This window comes from Callorhinus ursinus, unplaced genomic scaffold (assembly GCF_003265705.2).
Source record: "Callorhinus ursinus isolate GAN/ISIS: 27379988/994484 unplaced genomic scaffold, GSC_fseal_2.0 scaffold45, whole genome shotgun sequence".
NCBI classification, from domain to species: domain Eukaryota; kingdom Metazoa; phylum Chordata; class Mammalia; order Carnivora; family Otariidae; genus Callorhinus; species Callorhinus ursinus.
Genome location: NW_027397107.1, coordinates 59,014 through 75,161, shown reverse-complemented (window position 1 = coordinate 75,161; position 16,148 = coordinate 59,014). Strand labels below are relative to the sequence as shown.

Below are 16,148 nucleotides of genomic sequence, written 5' to 3'. Positions count from 1 at the left end.
GGTCGCGGGGGGCGCGCGGCCAAGGCGCAGGCGGACTCGGCGGCGACTCCCGGCACAGCCCGCCCGCGCAGAGCCGGACGCCGGGGCGCGGGGCGCGGAGCCGGACGCTGGCCCCTCCCGCCGGTGGGGGCGCCCGAGGCTCGGCGGGCTGTGCTCGGCGGGGGCGGGGGCGGGGGCGGAGGCGGAGGCGGGGGCGGGGGCGGAGGCGGAGGCGGAGGCGGGGCGGGCGCAGCCTCCCTCCGGCGGGGGTCCTGCTCCCCGGACCACGCGGGGTTGGGGAAGAGGGGTGGCTTTATCCGTCCCGCGTCCCCCGCGCTCGCGGACCTCGGGACCGCCGGGCCGCGGGAGAGGCTCCGACACCCCCTCCGAAGGCCTTGGGATCCTGAAGCCGCTGAGTAAGTGCGAAGTGTCCCAGGTGTGATGATGTGATTGCGGGATCGTGTTTTCCTTGTAGTTTGCGGGGGCGGCGGGAGCTGGAGTCGGTGGAAACGGGGTCCGCGGCCAGTGGGTACTTGAGGCTGGAGGAGGACCTGCGGGTTTGCTAGACCGCGCTACTTAGGATAAGTTTGAAATGCTCCCTGATAACAAGTAAAAAGAAACTCAAAGAAATGAGGCTCCGAAATGGAGCCGTGGGAGGGGCTCCTGCGCTCCGGCCGGTGGCTGGCCGACCCTCCTCTGTCAGCCCGCATCTGCACCTGCGCCGACGGCCCTGCCCACCCCCCCCGCCTCCCCCCCCCGCCCCTCTACCCCTCTGACTGCCTACCCGCGGGGGGCGGGGGGGCACTGGCAAGTGAATCGTCTTTAGTATTTACAGAATGGATCACCTTAAACCCAGACAAAAGGAGAGATTTTGCAGGACCCAGGAAATGTAAGAATTGGGGCCAATCTCTCAGGGCCCCATTTAGAGCATTCTCATTCTCTAGGCAAAAACCCCTGCATTTGAAAAGTATTGCAAATCAGATATACAACCAAGGACTTGTATCCAGAGGATATAAAGAACCCTTAAAACTCAGAAGTCAGAATAGATAGGTGGTTTTGTGGGGGGTGATGCAAGTGTTCTAAAACTGGATTATGGTGATAAATTTACTGAAACTCGTTGAATTGTACACGTAAAATGGATGAATTTTATACTATGTAGGTTATACCTTGGTAAGGTTGTTTTTAAAATCTCAATAGTGAGAAAACTAAAACCCAATTTAAAGAATGAGCAAAAGAGTTAGACACCGCACCAAATAAGGTGTACGTAGGCCAAAAAAAAAAAAAAAAATCACATGAAAAGATGTTCAATATCGTTAGCGGTTCGGGAAAAGCAAATTAAGAGCTGGCGGATACATCACTTCGCACCCACTGGGATGGCTAAGATACATCCCTACCAAGTGCAGATAGGGACCCAGAGCAGTGGTCTCTCTCCTGCCTTGCGTGGGGGGATGCAGGGTGGTATGGGGGCTCCAGAGCCCCATCTGACCATGTCCTGGAAGGTAAACAGCCATTTTCCACGTTACCCGGCGATCACACTCCTGGGCGTTTATCTAGAGGGGTGAAAACTCTTGTTCACACAAAACCCCATAGACGTGAACGTTTTATAGCAGCTCTATTCGCAGCTAACTGGTCACTACCTCAGTGTGCGTCCGCATCCACAGGACAGACTACTTACTGCTCAGCAAGAGACAGAATTGGTGCCTGTACCGACACGGGTGATCTCAAGGGCATTATGTTGAGGGACAAGAGTTGCCCACTCTCCGGAGGTTGCACACTGTGTGGTTCATGGGCATGGCATCTGGAGAAGACCAGGCGGTGGGGAGGCCCTCAGTGGTTGCCAGGGACTGGCCAGGAGGGAGGTGTTTAGGTGATCAGGCTCTCCCATGTCCTGATGACACACATCTGCACGTGTTAATGTTCAGAGAACGATACACAAAAAGTCAATTTTATTGTATGATTAAAAAAACAGAATTTTTAAAAAGTCCTCTATTGCCCAAGTATTTTAAGAGCCTGTCACATGCCAGGCACTGGGCGAAACCAGCAGAAGGACCAATCAGAGCATCGGTGAGGGGACAGCTCAGCCTGGCCTGGGTCTGAAACAGGTGTCCAGGGCTGTGGAGTGTGGTGGAGAGGGTCCTTCTGTCAGAAGGGGAGCCAGGGACGGCTGCTGGGAGGGGGCCTCTGAGCTTGAAGAAGGAACAGGAGTCAGTCATTCATTCATTCAACATTTATTAAGCACCTGCTGTGTGCCGAGCGCTGTCCTAGGCCCTGGGGTTGTGCAGCGAACTTGAAGAACCAGGTTCCTGCTGTCCCAGAGCTCACACTGGAGTGGCTGAGCTGTGGACAAGAGACGCACTACCAGGTGAGAATTCCGGTCCCCAGGAGGGCTGGAGGAAGGCGGGGTGACTGGGGAAGGCCTGACGGGGACATGACATGGGGACAGAGGATGCACCGGATGCTGCAGCCACTGCGGGAGCATGGGGGGCACCGGGGCATGAAGGTGCAGCCAGTGCAGAGGCTTCGAGCTGGAAAGCGTCCTGAAGCGTGTGCGGGTCTGAGAGAAGACCGGGGAGCGGAGGGCAGTGGGGTGACAGTGGGGCCGGGATGTGGGCAGGATTCTGGGCACGTCCTTCTCTCCGGTGCAGGGAAGGAGACTGGCCGGAGTCACTCTGTCCGAAGCCCCTGCGGCTGGGCTTCCCTTCAGCGCCGGCAGCCCCCTGCTTCCGTCCTGCCCTCCCCCAGCTGTGGCTGTTTGTTTGACAGGGTTGACGGCCGAGGGACTCGGGTCCTCTCACCCTGCAGCCCCGGGGCCCTTGGGCAGGCAGGGCAGACTAGGACCCCTCGGAGGGTGTGTGGGTCTGGAAGAGGGGAGGCAGGAAGAGCCCCACAGTGCCGAGCACACACACAACCACAAACACCCACAGGAACAGCCGGTCGACCACCATGGCCACGTACTTCCAGTCCTCGACGACCTGCAGGCAGACAGAGCGGCCGTTAGGGGCACCCGGACCTCCCTGGTCTCCTTCCCCCACGCGGGGCCCTCGCTGTGGGCCAGGGAGCCCCCAGGCTGGTGTGGCCACCCCCCAGCTGCAGCACTGCAGGACTCCCCCCCCCACCCCACCCCCCACAGGCACCGGCGGGACAGAAGTGACAGATGGAAGGGTTAGTAATGGTAATACCACTAATACTGAGCAGTGTGACTGGAGAACCACATCATGGCGAGTCCCCTTCTCTTACTTTGAGCCCCGGCCTCCTGCCTGGGTTCTGCCCAAAGGAAGATTTGGGGCCCACCTCTCCGTGTGGGGGGCAGGACACCTGGAAACCTGGCTGTGGAATCCGCTCAGTTCCCTAACACCGTGGACGGAGACCGGCCTCCCTCGGCTTCGTCACCTCCCCCTGCCCCCACTTCCCAGAGCCTCCGTGGGCACCCTGGTCTGTCGCCCCCCACCCCACCCCCGACCCCAGGCCCGTCTGACGCCTCTGCCCGTGTTCCCCGCTGGAGAGTGGCCTGACCTGAACTCAGCAGAGGCTCTGGGCTTGGAAATTTGGGCAGCAGCGGACGAGGCGACATCAGTGACCCAGTTTGTCAGGGCCCCTCCAGGGCGATCCCGTGTCAGGCGGCACCCCCCCCCCAGGACCGGCAGGCCCCGTGCGGCCTCTGCTTGGCTCTCTGAGGTTTCATTTTGACAGCCCTCATTTAAGACGACTGTATTTTTGGTGTGTGTGACTTTTCCCCTCTTTTTATATTTGCTATTTACAGCGACCAGTTAATGGGGGGGGTGCTGAAGATGAGCCGCAGCCTGGGTCTGTGCTCGGAAGGGGGCAAACCAGGCCGGAGGAAGGTGGCCAGCGTGCGCTCAAGGCAGGCAGGGAGGTGCGAGGACAGCAGAGATCCGCTCTGGCCTGTACCAGCTGCGTGGCCCCGGGCCAGGCAGTGCGCGTCTCTGAGCCTCGCGCTCCCGACGTGGAGTGGGGTTCGCGTACATGCCTCTTGCCATGGTTCCTGGGGGGGTTGGCAGTGATGCAGGTCTGGTCCTGGCAGAGCACCCAGCGTGTACTCGGGGCTCAGGGAAATGGTGATTGTAATAATGGGGGACCCCGCCTGGTTGCTCCCCGCAAGAGGCTTTTGCTTAATTGAATTAGAAATGGCGGGAGGCACGTGAATGTCACGGGGCGGGGGGACCTTTAGAAGAGGGCGCTCAGGGCGGGTGGCGGCTCAGCCAGGAGCACGGACACCAGGCTTCTCAGCCTGAATGTGTGCACAGAGCACCGGGGGAGGGGTCACAGGTGCAGGCTCAGGGGGCCTCCCAGAGAGGCCTGGGCTCACTCAGAACGCGGCCCTTGTGGCCCCAGAGCCGGACCATGAGCAGTTACCCAGGGGTTCCCTGTAGCCAGCAGGGCCCCGCGCAGTGTATCAGCATCTGGGACCCAGGCGATTAGCCGATGCCGAGCTGCTGGATGGTTTTAAAAGAAAGAAAGCACAACCAAAAGTGAAATCTGATGGTCTTCTAGAGCTGTGCTTCTCGAGCTGGACTGTGACATGAGGTCTGCTGAAAATGCAGACTCTGAGTCCAGTGCGGGCCAGGCCGGGCTGCATTTGTAAGCGGCGGCGCTGCTGGCCCTGGCCGCGCTCCGAGGAGCTCCCGTGCCACGTCCCGTTGGTTACGTGCTCTTCCTCTTTCATGGGGTGGTCCTGGAGCTTCTGCAGCCTGCTCCTGTCCCTCCAACTAGCGGAAACCCGTGCTTTCCCCTGAGAAGGCGGCCGGTGCAAGGTGAGCACGAGGCTGTGCCCTCCTTCTCCCCCGCAGCTGCAGGCCGCCGGGCAGGGGGTCTGCTCTGTAAGGTGTTGGAATGAGTGCATTCGCAGCACCGTGACTCAGCAGCCCTCCTGCCTGGTGCAGACACGTCCTGCTCTGCGTTCAGTTACCACCAGCCTGGCCCGTGAGGCCTGGGAGACCCTCTCCATTAGTGCCCCTGGCTTTGTCCTGTGACAGTAAACGTAACCTCTCTTTGCAAATCTGTCATCACATTATCACCGTACCAGCAGTGACGTTCTAACTGCTTTTCTGTACTCCCCAAAGGTGTCCTGTTTGTGGGGCTTGTTGGCAAGCTGGGGGGCAAGGGGAGGGGGTGCCCTTGGTGCCCGGCCCACCCTCGTCCCCAAGACTGAGGTCCCCTTCCAGCCCAGTGACAGCCACCAGCTCGGGGTGTCCGTGGCTCCCGTGGCTCCCGCCTCCTCGGCCCCAGCGTGAGCCTGGACGAGCTGGGGAGGGACTGCCCGGGGCCACCCTCCGCCCCCGGGGGTGGGAGCCGAGGGGTGTGTGCTTCCCTGCATCCTCAGAGCCCCCAGAGCCCATGGCAGTCATGGGCAGCCTGCTCTGCCTTCCCTGGTCTCCCCGGGGCCCTCCCTGAGCTTCCTGAGCTCACTCTGCAGGTGAACTGCCTTTGCCTGGGCCCTCAACTCAGGGCTGCTTTTGAGGACCCCAAAACAAACAAAAAATGGGTCCTTGGTACTTCCTTCCTCTTCCCTGATGCCTGGAGCTACAATAAAACAGTTCAGTTCTGGGTTCCATGCTCCAGCCAAGGGTCTGGGCACTCTGTCCCGTGAGTGAACTGCGGGCAGTGGGGCGGGGACCGGGCTGGGGACTTACACTCTGGTCTTGGTCATCACTCCTCATGTGCTGGGCAATGAAGCTGACGCCCTCTAATGCGTCCTGCACATCCTGCCGGAACCTCCCGGAAGACCTCAGCCGGAAACCCCGGGCTGTGCCCGCCGCATTGGAGCCGGACCCGGAGCCGGCCGGGGACTTGGGGGCTGCAGAGGCAGGATTCACAAAGTACATGGAGCTCCCGTAGAGGTTGGGGGCGCTGGCTGGACCCACGGCTGAGGCGGAGGTGGCCTCGGACCGGGTCGGGCAAGGCTGGCAGGGCTGGGGGGTCCTCGAGGGGCTGCTGTCCGGGCGCTTCATGAAGAGGAAGGTGGGCAGCTTGTGTAGGAAGCAGCGCCGGACCCAGGGCGCCATGGTGTGCGTGCTGGGCGAGCGGTGGTGCACGTTGAGCACGCACACGCTGGTGACGATGGAGAAGGTGACGAGCACCATGGTGAACATGAGGTACTTGCCGATGAGCGGCACGTCCAGGGAGGTGGGTGGCACGATCTTGGAGATGAGCAGCAGGAAGACGGTGAGCGCCAGCAGCACGGAGATGCACAGCGTCATCTTCTCGCCGCAGTCGGACGGCAGGTAGAACACAAGGATGGCCAGCGAGGTGATGAGCACGCAGGGGATGATGAGGTTGATGGTGTAGAAGAGCGGCTTGCGGCGGATGATGAAGTCGTAGGTCACGTCCACGTAGCTGGGGTCCTGCGGGTTCACGGTCCGCCGGCCGGGCAGTGCCACGATGTCCCACTCGCCGCTGGGGGTGAAGTCGTCCATGCTGGCCGTGGGGGACTTGAGCACCATGTCGATCTCTGTGTGGTCGTAGGTCCAGGAGCGGAACTTGAGGGTGCAGTTCTGCTGGTCGAACGGGAAGTGCTTTACCTCGATCTTGCAGGCGCTCTTGTAGATGGCGGGCGGCAGCCAGAAGATGCTGCCGTTGGAGCGCACCACCACGTTGGTGTAGAGAGACACCTCGTAGGTTCCATCGGCGCTAGAGGCATGGAGAAGAGAACATGGGGAACTTGCCAGCGAGCCGTCGGGACTGTTTCTCAGCAGCCATCCTTCCAGCCCCTGGCGCCCTCCCTGAGAAGGCCAACTTCCTGTGGCCCCCGTGTGGCACAGAGCGCCCTTCACATGGATGAGCTCACGTGTGCCTCACAGTCATCGGAGGTGGGTTTTCCTAGGACCCGCATTTTACAAATGGGGACACCGAGGCTCAGAGAGGTTCAGTGACTTCTTAAAGGTCAGAAAACTAGGAAGCAGTCCAGCGAGGACCTGAACTTGGTTCATGCTTCTGCTGGGAACACTGTGACCCCACGAGACCCTCTCGCTCCCTCCGTGCACCCAAGATATTGATGCGACCAACACCCAGCACTGACAGAGCATCTGAGGGCCAACGAGATAGGATGGAGACCAGAAAGAGCACTGGATTCGGGGTCCAGACGCTGGCTCTGGGCCCAGCTGTGCCCGAATGAGTGAGTGAGGCTCTCCCCCCTTCTCCGGGCCTCCAGTGCCCCACCTGCCATGGAGGGTGCTGGGTCTGCCCATTTCCTTTTCCAGCCTGACCACCTGGAGGTCTGAGTGAAGCACAGATGAGGCCCAGGGCTGGCCTCAGGACCCGAGGACCCCTAGAGTCCAGGCCTGCTGCCCTGACCTGGCTCTCACCTCCTCGGCCAACCCTGCCACTCACTTGTTGTAAAGCACAATGTCTGGCAGCCAGATGCGCTTTGCAGGGATCCTCAGGATGTTCACGCCTTCATAGCGGGAGCTGTTCCAGGCCAGGCGGTAGTCGGTCCACTCCTGAGCAGACAGGCACGGCCCTGTAAGTTGGAGGCCCGTAGCCCCCAAGGGGGTGGCCCTGGAAGAAATGCCTCCTGGGCTGGGGACCCTGCAGGACACTTACCTGTTTCAGCCAGACATTGGTGGTCATGATCTGCTCTCGCTCATTCTGGGGAGGGAAACGGGGATATCCGTTCACCAGGTGGGAGGAGCCCTCACACACAGACCCCACGTGATCACACAGAAGGCTCGGGGCTCCAGGGCCACATGCCCAGCCGCTGACCCACCATCTCTGGGATGACTCAGAGGTATTTCACACCCCACGTGTCTGGGACAAAAGCTTGTGATTGTCACCCAGATGGGGTCCTCTGCTGGTATTGCCTCCCCCAGCCATGCAGCTCCATAGGCCAGAAACCTGGGGGCAGTCTCTGCACCCCATTCTCTGACCCCCCCCCCAGGGTGTCCTGTAGATGGAACCCTCTGCGTGCATCTCAGACTTGTCTGCTTCTGTCATGGCTGCCGGCAGTATCCACCAGCTGGACAACTGCAGTCACCTCCCCGCTGGCCCTCCTCCTCACCCCACGCCTCCTCGTCCCACTGTCTCTACTCAGCAGCCAGGGGATCCTTTCAAAAGGCTCCTCTCAACTTCTCAGACTGTGTTGCTCAGCTGAAAACCCCCACTCTTACCCCACGTCCCCCAGTGTCCCTCCTCCGTCCTCCCCCCCAGCTCCCGAAGTTTCTTTATAATTTATTTATTTTTCATAGTGGTAAAATGCACATAACATAAAATTTGCCACGTTAATGGCAGTTGGTGTAAAGTTTTTGTCTGATCACTCCAATATCCAAACCATCTGTGTGTCTGTTTCCTTTGTCTTTTTTTCTGTCAGTCTTTTTTCCTTTGGTCTTGTCTTACTGTGTGCCTAGTGCATTTTTATCTGCTTTCATAGGCCTCCAGGGAGAACTGACTTCGGCATAATGGCAGATGGAGGAGGGGCAGATCCCCTTCATCTGGTCTGTGTCTGAGCTGGTTCACAGCAGGTTTAGTTGTTTTGAGAGCTGGCCTACTTTTGATTCATTTTTACTCTGATGGGTGGTCTTTTCAGGGTCTCCGCATCTCGTGGGGCCCGAACGCTGGCATGTGTCCCCAGCCCTGCGAGAGCACCAGACACTCAGCTGGGCTCCAGCCTCGCGGCCACCATGCTGCCCTCTCCTTAGCCCCTCGGCCCTTTACCATGTCCCTGTCATCATGTGCAGGGACACGCGCCATGGACCGAGGGTCTCCTCCTGGAACCTGGCCCCTCGAGTCCTGGCTGAGCTCTCCAAGACTGTCACACAGAGATTAATGGAGTGGGAGGCATTTTTATACAGCTTTTCTAGTTGTTCTTGTGGAAAGGCTAGTCTGCAACTCTGAATGCCTTCATCTGTCTTTAAAAACATTTTTTTTTTAAGTTGTGGTAAAACTTACATACAGTGAAGTGCATAGGTTTTAAGCAAACAGTTTGATCAATTTGAGCAAATGTATTACCCACGCGGCCCACCTCCGTTCAGGCTCTATCGCTCAGGAATTCTCTTGTGTCTCAGTTCTGTCCGTCCCTCCCCAGCGGCTGCAGAACACGCCCGAGGAGGACAGCTCAAGGCCTGGCCACCCCAGGGAGCTTCTTGGGAGGGCCTGCACACACTCCTTGCTTCCTCCCTGGAAACTTCCATCTTTAAACTGGTCATGCCCATAACCCTCCCTCCTGGAAAACCAGGTCCTGGAATACAGAAGAAATAAACCCTCGGACCGAATACCTATTCCCCGTACAGCGTTCGGGGTGATCACCGCTCACAGGAGCACACTCACAGCATAGGGTGGGAGCCCTCCTCCTTCTGGTAACTTCTGTGACCTCCCACGGCCCACAGGGTAGATCTGGCAGGGGCAGCCTTAGCCTGGAAGCGCTACCACAGCCGCCTGCCTGTTTCCCCTGAGCAGGGCAGCAGCCGTGGAGTGGCATCTGGGCTCACCCCGTTAAGCAAAACACCTTTGGCTGCACCGTAAACTCCAACACTAGCCTGGCCTGGCTCCTTGTTCTTCCCAGGCGGCCTGCAGAGGGGAGAGGGACAGAAAGCCCAGGCTGTCCGTCCCCTCCCCCATTGTCTGGCTGTGCTTCCTCCCAGGGGACCCTCCTCCCAGCCTTCTGGGGGGCGTTGCTTGGAGGGGGTGGGTTTGTGGGGGCCACCTGTCCCCAGGAGGTTCAGCCCCCCCCCCCGTTACCTCCTTCCCCACGACCAGATGCGGTACCCTACGGTGCTCCCCTCCCAGCTCCTTCCCGGGCGGGTTCCAACCCCGTGTATGGGGCTGTGGGAAGGCCACACGGGGAAGGTTAACCGTGGGCCGTGGTTCCTGCAGACACTCTCAGCTCAGAGACAAGGAGGGGAGAGGGGGAGCTCCCCGGCACCTCAGCACCCCTACCCCTGCCCCACATCCACACACCAGGAGCTGACAGCCCTACTTGTGGAGTCTGCAAGCTGTTCCTCCTTCCCATGCCCGCGGTGGCTGCCCTCACCTGTCCAGACTCTCACCCCCACCCCGGGCAGCGGCTGCCTCTGGTCCTGTCCCCACACCGGGGCCTCGGTACCCATCAGGTCCCGCAGCCTCATTCCTCTGTCCCCCGACGAGTGGGGGACGTGAGGGCCTCTGTTGGGCAGGCTAGGGGAGGCCGATGATAGGGTACAGCTGCCAGGACAAGGAGACGTTTATGGCCATGGTGGACGCCCACCCAGCGGTCATTGCCCCTTCACATCTTTGTTAACAGAACCATGACTTTGTTAGGTACTGGACACCCAGGATCTTCTGGGCCTCCTGACCGGCACGGACGGCGACCCAGAGCTCCAGCACCGCCGGGTCCCCGACTGACTGACCGGCACGGAGGCACTGGCCTGCTCTCGCTGGGTTCTCAGTGTTTTGGCCACTGGGACTTGGATGTTCTGTGGCTTGAAGTTAAAGCATTTTCATCGATGTTGAGATCTGGGATTAACAGTGGCCCCGAACAGTAGGGTTGGTGTGCACGCAGCGGGCAGGGCTCGCCCAGCAAGGACCAGAGTGCAAGGCCGGCCTGCAGTTCCGGGACCAAGGAGTCACAGCACTGAGGTGGTCAGGCCTCCAGTTTAGGTGGACTCCTGAACATATGCATATGGAAAAGGAGCAGACAAGCGATCTGACCTGGTCTAGAGGTCTGGGCCAAGCCAGAGGTGCCCCCAGCCCCACACTCCGGCTACCCGGCCTGGACGGGGGCGGTCAGCACCTACCACGCTGATGAGCTGGGCCAGGGACAGCTGCAGCTGGATGGAGATGAGCTGGGCCGAGCTGGTGGCCGGGCGGATCAGGTTGTTGTAGCGGGTTCTGTTTAGAAGGTCATCTACCAGCCTCTCCTCTGCATTGGCCACACGGCAGTCCCCTGGGGAGACACACGGTCAGACCTGCTGGGCCCTCCCTGCTGGCCGCGAAGGGCAGAGCGGGGCCGGGTGCACAGAGGCCGGGGGCGGGCTGCCCCCTCCTTCCTCCCCTTCCCACTAGGATGAAGGGCAGCCCACACCCGGACGCTGCGTCCAGAAACGGGGTGCTGCCTGCAAGTCTCTCTGCACCCCAAGTCTATCTGTCTGTTCTCCCGCTCCCCGACTCTAGCCCGGGTCATGGAGCACAGCCCGGGCTCTTCCTGTAGCCCCTTGCAGGTGTCCCCGCCTGACTCTGCCCCTGCTGCCACACGCCACGCAGCACGACAGTCAGTGGCCGTGGCCTCACCAGGGCCTTCCCCACCTGAGCCTCTCAGGTGTCCCAGACTGAGCCCTTTGGCCCTGGTACCAGCCTGCCCTCCTCGACCTGATCTTTTCTCACGGGTCCACCCAGACGCTCGGCGGTCCGCCGTCCCTCCTGCTTTCCTCTTCCCCACCCTGTCTTCACGGGTCGTACGTCTGAGTCCTTGAATGCACTCTCTCTGCCAGAGTTGCCCCCAGGCCACCAACCATCAAACGTCTGTCTGTCTTGTGCCAGACACCGTGCCAGGTGCCAGGGATGACAGCAAGCAAACACCAGAAGTGACTCCTGCCTCGGTTTCCGGTGTAGTGGCGGAGGGATGCTACCATGGGTTTTGTGTGCAGAGTGGGGAGGAGGGTGCTATGTTCACGGGCAGAGAACAGACTGACCACGGGGAATTTCCCGAGTTAAGACCCTCAGACTGCAAAGTGTTGGGGTCCAGCTGACAGTTGGCTCCTGGTCTGGAGCTTAAAGGAGAGGGGTGGGCTCAGGACCATAACCAGTGCAGCTCCCACAAGAAGCCTGGCCTGCCCCTGGGCCCCCTGAGCTCCCACAGGCCTGGATCTCTTGCCCAGCGGGGTGTGGGTCTTGGTCCCAGCTCCTTCACACGTCTGGGAGTGAAGATGAGGTTCAGGGACCTGGTCTTGTTTACCCTGGTGTCTTCTGGGAGGATGTGTCAGCTGAGGGCAGAGGTGGGGGTGGTGCCTTGGGAAGAGACTCTGGGGAAGGTCAAGGACACTTGAGCAGGAGAGCCCAGCAGGAGGGAGGGGAGATGTGCAGAGCAGGTGGTGTTGGGCAGGAGAGCAGGTGGGAGAAGATCAGGTAACAGGGGGGGTTGAGGAGGTCGGGGTGGGGCTGCTGGGGAGGGCCTGGGTCTCACTGGGCGTGGGGTTCAGATGACATCCTTCCCTGAAGGGCCAGTGCGGGCTTTTTGCCAAATCCCTCCCTCTGGGTGGGGCCAGAGGGCCCAGAGCGTGAACGGCCTGTGAAGCGGGTCTAAGGTGGCCTCCTGTGTGGGTGCTGGGCTGGACACAGGGCCACGGGAGCCGGCGCCACGCCAGCCTGCTCCATGCACTTTCCGACTCGCTGCCTATGTGGAGCAGATGCAATATTTAGTGCCTTGTGAATGATGCTCCCGGGTGCACCTGCTGCCCGCTGCCCCTCCCCCAGACTGCCTGGGGCTGTCCAGAGGGGGTCCTCTGGATGCGTGGCCTAGATTCTGAGCTCTGCCTCTCATACCCTGGACCCCTCCCAGAGGCAAGCTGTTTGAATACCCTAGAAGCCAGCCTGTAGCCCCAGGCTGAAGCTGGGTCCCTCCCATAGCGCCTCTTCAGTGTGTATTTGGGCTGACCTGTCATTTCAGAAAGCGGGCTGTATCACTTGCCCAAGCCCCTCTGGCATTTCTGAGGCCAGTCTGGGGTCAGAATCTGCAGCTCCTGGTCCTACAGGACAGGGAGAGACTGGAGCCCACATCTCTGCAGCCCCAGAGGTTGGTCCACCAGGTTCCTGAGAGGTCAAGGCTGCTCTGCAGGCTGGGGCGCTCAGCCTGCTCACCTTTGGGGCTCTCCTGCCTCTTGGGCCTTCACCTGGCCTGAGGGACCCTCCCCATCCTGAGGACAGGCTGTGGGCTCCAGAGTTAGGGGTTCTGAAAACCTCAGGCCATTTTGCACGTTCCCTGTTTCTCATCCGCGGAAACTAAGACCCAAGAGGGAAGGAACTTACTTGAGGAGCCCCACCAGGTCAGAGCAGAGCCAGGTCTCAGAGCCTCCAGAGAGGGGCCCTCCCGGACCCCAGTGCCTTCTGTCCTGCCCTTGCTAACATCCCCAAAGGGAGACTGCCCTGCAGAGGCCATCCTGGTACATAGCTGAGTGTGTGCTCCTACTGTCACCTGTGTTTGCCCTTGTATGTGTGGGGGGGAAAGACCAGCAGGGCTGCTGTGGGCTGGAATGGTCTCCCACCACCACCGAAAAGGCAGTGGGAACCTAGAACAACACATATTTGTTGCTTTCTGTCTGTGAGGCCTGCTGGATTCAAAAGACAAGGGCCTGTCCCCGCTCCATGACAAGGGTCAAGGGGTCATGTCCCAGCCCTGGGGTCGACACAGTTCAACAGGGAGGCCACCACTAGGGGTCAGTCATGACCCAGTGACTCTGAGGAGTCCCAGGCCAGCGTTGTGTCCAGGGCCTGGCCTTCCTAGGCCTTCTCTGGAAAACCAGCTCGGGAGCAGGAAGGGGTTAACATCTGGGGGGAAGCCGCAGCTCAAACCCTCCGCTGTGCTGACTGTGTGTACAGTTGGGACAAAGCATAATCTTAAAATCTAATATTGGGAAAGCGAAGAGATAAGAGCTATTGTTTTGGAACACAAACCATAGAAGGTAAAGACCAACAGAATCTCCTGGCAAGGCAACATCCAGAAGGCAGAGTGATTTTCAGTTTGGGGTGCGTGTCCTTCACTGAGGAAAGGAACAGGAGATTTGTATTTATTAAAAGGCAGCTCTGGATTTTTTTTTTTAAAGGTCGAGATTTTTACCTTTTACAAAAAGCTCACCACATATTATCTGTCATGTGTAAGAATCAGCTGGGTGCTTGTATAAACCCAGGTTCCCAGGCTCTATTTCCAGAGATTTAGATCCCATGAGGCTAGGGTGGGGCCCACTAATTTGTACGGGGTCATCCTGATGCAGGTGGCCCCAGGACCGCGCTTTAGAAACACGGCAGCTGACTCATATCTGAGTCCCCAAGGATGTAGGCAGGGCATATCATTCCTGTAGAACAGGTGGGGAAACTGAGGCCCGGAGAGAGGAAAGGAATGGCATGGGGTCACCCGGCAAGTGGCAACAGAGCCAGGACACACACAGAGTGGGGACACCATCTTTGGTGAGAGCTGCACTTCCCTGTAGGAACTTGTATGTCCTCGCAGACCTGCTTCCAACACCTCCAGTGCTGTGTGCTGTCCAAGGAAGATGTAGTCCCGCCTGGTCTCCTGGGTTATAAGCAGGACTCGGAGGACAAGCTTGGGCCAGACAGTAGGAACTAAGGGTCCTTGGAACTCGGGGGAAGGTGGGGGGGGCGGGTTATTGAGGCCCAGAGAAGGCAATCCTCATCACATCTGGACTCTGCCTGGGAAGGGCTGATGAGGTCTCCCTTTCAGGTGTCAGAGACTGCGGCTCTCCACTTCGCCAGCCTGACGCTCCTCCACGCTGTCTGTCCAAGCCAGCCCAGCCCCAAGGGTCGGTGACCAGAGACAGTGGTGTCTTAAAAGTGTGATTCTTAGGAGACACGCCCCACACTGCAAACCATTCCGGGTCTGGCGATTTGGGCAAGCCCTTCCCGGTCCGGGCTGAGTTTCCCCATCTCTAGCCTAGCAGCGTGGAGCCCTCTCTCCCAGGCCGAGCGGCGGGGGTGCTCCCTGCCTACACCTGGCAGGTGAGGAGCCTATTGACACCTGACATCGGCGTCCCGCAGACTCCCTTCGCGCTAGTGCAGAGCAGGTGCCACGCAGCCCCGGCTCAGCCCGGAGGTTCTCGCCGCGCAGGCTGCCCGGCAGGTGCACAGGGAGGAGAGGCAGCCCCCACCCCAAACCTCGGGGACCCATCGCCCTGGCCCGTCCCAGAGGCCTCGGCCAGTGGGCTCAGCCCGCCCACGCCCCCGTCCGGCCGGGACGACCTCGGGCCACTCCCCCAGGCCCCCCGACCTGTGGCCAGTGCAGCCGGGCGGTGCGACCGACGCCCCTCCCTCCTTTCCCGAAAAGAACTCACCGCGCCGGCAAAGGGCAACCAGGGAGAAAAGGACCAGGGGCTGCGCACTCCTCATGGCGGGCGGGGGCCGGAGAGGCAGCCGCGGCGAGCGCAGCTGTCGGAGCACCCCGGCGCCGGCGAGCCACTAGCAGGCAGGGAGCGCGGGGGCTGGCCTCGGAGTCTGACGGCGCCGCCGGCGGGCACTAGGACCCGGCAGAGGGCCCTGCGGGGCCCGCGGGGGTGGCCGCCGTGAGCCCCGCCCACTCGGGGAGGGGCGGGGCCGGCTGGGGCTCCCGGACCTGCGGCCGCGGGTTGTCGCCCCCGCCTGGCTCCCACCTGCTCCGGCCGCGCCCGCCCCGCGCGTCCCGTGGGGAGACCCGGGGGCGCTGGCGCAGGGTCCCGGCACTGTTCGGACACGTGGTTGTGCCCCAAGGAGGGTCCGTACCCTGGGGTTTGCCGAAAGAAAGGGGCGTCGCAGGGAGTAGGGAGCGAGCTAGCTGGAGTGGGGCTCGGCTCTCTGCAAACAAGGGAGGCACTTAGGAAAAGTGGGGGGCATTGGGGAGGGTGACTAGCTCAGGGTCCCCTGGCCTAGCTTGGGGAACTGGGGAAGCGAGCAGAGTTGAAGGGACTGGATGGGGCCCGGAGTGGGCCGCCTGTGCTCCTTGTCCCCCCTGCCCCTTTGGCCTTCCACCTGGGCTGACCCGAGGCAGCTCAGGTGACTCAAGGGAGCACGCAGCCCCTCCTCCAGCCCGGTGGTCCTCACCGGGTGTTGGGATCAGTACTATTCCCCTCGGGGCCGGGGACTTCACGGGACAGGCATCAGCACCACGGCGGCCCTACTTCGGGACTTGGCCAGAGCCTCAGTCCGGGATCTGAAAGTGCCTCCAGTGATTTCCGTAGCGCGCGCGGCCCCGCACCTCCTCCCCTGTCTGGGTCCCAGCAGACAAACGGAACAACTGGACGAACCAAGCGGGAGGGCAGGATCTGGGGGGAGGGGGGGGGGTGCCACCTTCTTCCCAGGATTTGCAGTCTTACTTTCATATTGCTTACCCTGTCGTCCTCTTGCTACAATCGGATACGACCACATATGATCTTTTAAAAAGAATGCTCTTGAAATGTAGTTGACTTTCCCTTTGGGATGGTTTGGAGAATTTAGGTTCAAGTGCGTCCTCTCTTCTCCAAACTGCAACAATAAATAGGTGA

At 60.5% G+C, this 16,148-nt stretch overlaps 1 protein-coding gene across 1 annotated transcript; it reads right to left on the bottom strand.

The window, feature by feature from the left end:
• Positions 1 to 2,754: 2,754 nt before the first annotated feature.
• CHRNB4 (cholinergic receptor nicotinic beta 4 subunit) lies at positions 2,755 to 15,061 on the bottom strand. The gene is made up of 6 exons (XM_025893246.2): positions 14,967 to 15,061; positions 10,704 to 10,852; positions 7,540 to 7,584; positions 7,327 to 7,436; positions 5,631 to 6,627; positions 2,755 to 2,951 (listed from the first exon to the last, which is right to left on the bottom strand). Exons 1-6 carry the CDS (start codon positions 15,019 to 15,021, stop codon positions 2,811 to 2,813), a joined length of 1,497 nt encoding a protein of 498 aa, XP_025749031.1. The 5' UTR covers positions 15,022 to 15,061; the 3' UTR covers positions 2,755 to 2,810.
• Positions 15,062 to 16,148: the final 1,087 nt, after the last annotated feature.

Bases quoted from the DNA above. Each gene is read 5' to 3' on its own strand.
- CHRNB4 (XM_025893246.2), bottom strand. From the start codon at position 15,021: ATGAGGAGTGCGCAGCCCCTGGTCCTTTTCTCCCTGGTTGCCCTTTGC. The intron at 7,585-10,703 runs GTAGGTGCTGAC...TTCCCTCCCCAG, and splicing joins TGGCCCAGCTCATCAGCGTG to AATGAGCGAGAGCAGATCAT. The intron at 2,952-5,630 runs GTAAGTCCCCAG...GTCTGCCTGCAG, and splicing joins GTGATGACCAAGACCAGAGT to GTCGTCGAGGACTGGAAGTA.